Genomic DNA, 2002 nt, shown 5'->3' with positions numbered 1-2002 from the left:
TATTAAAAGTCGAGTGATCACTTATAATATATCAATACTATAAAAATTAATCAACTTATAATATTTTTCTTTAAAAAAACTTTGAAGTTTTTAAAACCCTTTTTAATTTAAAAATGTATATCTATAACAGTATTGTCCATTAAATACATTTTCATCTACTTATAAATATTGCTAACATGTTTTGTAGTAAATTAATATTTCTCATTGCAATATTATTAAATTAAATTATTAAATCAATTAAACTAAACGAGCAAATTGACAAGCAAAAATTCAGTGAGAAATGATTTGTTTAAATGGTATTAATTTCTAAATATTAGTTAAAATAATCTTGCTTGACTTTTTATAATGTCAGAGCTGTTGTTTTTACACCATCACATAATGTATTTTGGCATCAATTAAAATGTTGTAATGATGAATATGGATATTCTTTAAACTATTAAAAAAACATTAAACACATCAAATTAAATTTCGTAAACATGTTGAAGTAAATCAACCACTTGGGTAATTGTTTCCCGTTCTTTTGGATTTTGTTTCCAACATTTTTCAATTATTTTGAATAATGTTTCTGGTATGTTTTTTCTATTCTCGAGACGTTTTCCTGCTGTCACAAACTCTGCAATGGTCCACGGAAATCTAAAAATATCAACAGAATACGCTTCACCCCACCCCATGACTTCGTACATTGTAATGGCAAACGAATATACATCAGCCGGTTTTTTGTATTTTTCTTGTTCAAGAACTTCAGGCGCCATATAAGTTGGTGTTCCAATACCTTTTGTAAATGTCATGTTAGTCATCAACATATTGATATTTCTAAATGATCCAAAATCAGTCAATTTAGCATTTGCTTTGTCATTTAAATCAAATGAAAATACCAGAAAATTGTCTGGTTTGATGTCTCTGTGTAATATCCCATTCTCATGTAAATACAATATCCCTTTTGATGCATCCAATACAAATTTAGTTCGTAATTTCATATCAACATTATTACTTGTTCTGTTTTTCATCAAGTTTTGTAAACTTCCAAATTGTGCAAACTCAGTGACCATACACACTTTATTTGGTATAAACACTGCGCCATAAAAATGGACGATATATTCACTTTGAAATTCGTCCAACATCTTAATTTCATTTTCAAATTCATCTAAATCATTTTCGTGGAATTCCTTCATTTTTTTAATTGCAACACAATTTCCTCTAAAAGTTTCTTTGTACACAATTCCAAAAGAAGTTTCTCCAAGTTTCTTGTCTTCAACCAATTCGTCCGGGTCAAGTCGCGTCGTTATTTCAGTGTAAATACTCAAAATTATTTGGTTGTCTTGTGTAATACCGTCTTCCAAGTTTTTTGAAAAAAGAATGATTTTGTCATCAATTTTGCATGAACATTTTGGTTTAACAAATATTTCAAATTCAACTGCTTTTCCTTTTTGTAAAGAAATTACTTTTGGTTCTGTTCTAATTGTATATTTTATAATGTTTTCAGTTGCAGAAAATTGAATTTTTAAACGACGTTTTGATGGGTTCCCAACACAAATCAACTCACGACTTTCTACACCAACTCCAATAGGATTTTCAGTGTCACCAAACATAATTTGGGGTTTGTTAACAACAAGATTTTTTCCAAGAGGAACAAAAGAAATGTTTGAATGTTTCATATAAAAAGTGTTGTTTGCTTATTGGCTATACGTCGAATTCTTTTTTCTACAATTTTCACAATAAATATGATTGTCAGGATTACTCCTATCAATACACAAATTATAAACAACACGACGATAAGTATGACCCACCAAACCACCTTTTTGTCGCATAAAGTACCATTCTCGTTTGGTACATGCCAAAATGTACATTTCAAACATTTTGAGTCTAAAACATCAAGACACTCTAAAACATATGAAATATCAAGACAAAGACCACTTTCAAATAAAACTTTGTTTTTAACACAGGATGTACATTCATCGTGTTGTGTGCATGTAGAACAATTGTTATCACATCTTCACACTCG

The 2002-nt window shown here is 29.1% G+C and overlaps 1 protein-coding gene across 1 annotated transcript; it reads right to left on the bottom strand.

Annotated features, from left to right (window-relative positions):
- Positions 1-461: 461 nt before the first annotated feature.
- EIN_394160 (serine/threonine protein kinase, putative) lies at positions 462-1589 on the bottom strand (the record flags this gene model as incomplete). The annotated part of the gene is made up of 1 exon (XM_004256962.1): positions 462-1589. One exon carries the CDS (start codon positions 1587-1589, stop codon positions 462-464), a length of 1128 nt encoding a protein of 375 aa, XP_004257010.1.
- Positions 1590-2002: the final 413 nt, after the last annotated feature.

Source organism: Entamoeba invadens (genome assembly GCF_000330505.1).
Source record: "Entamoeba invadens IP1 unplaced genomic scaffold scaff_1105074724352, whole genome shotgun sequence".
NCBI lineage: Eukaryota > Evosea > Mastigamoebida > Endamoebidae > Entamoeba > Entamoeba invadens.
Note: the sequence above shows the minus strand (reverse complement) of the source record. Positions and strands in the feature narration are given on the sequence as shown.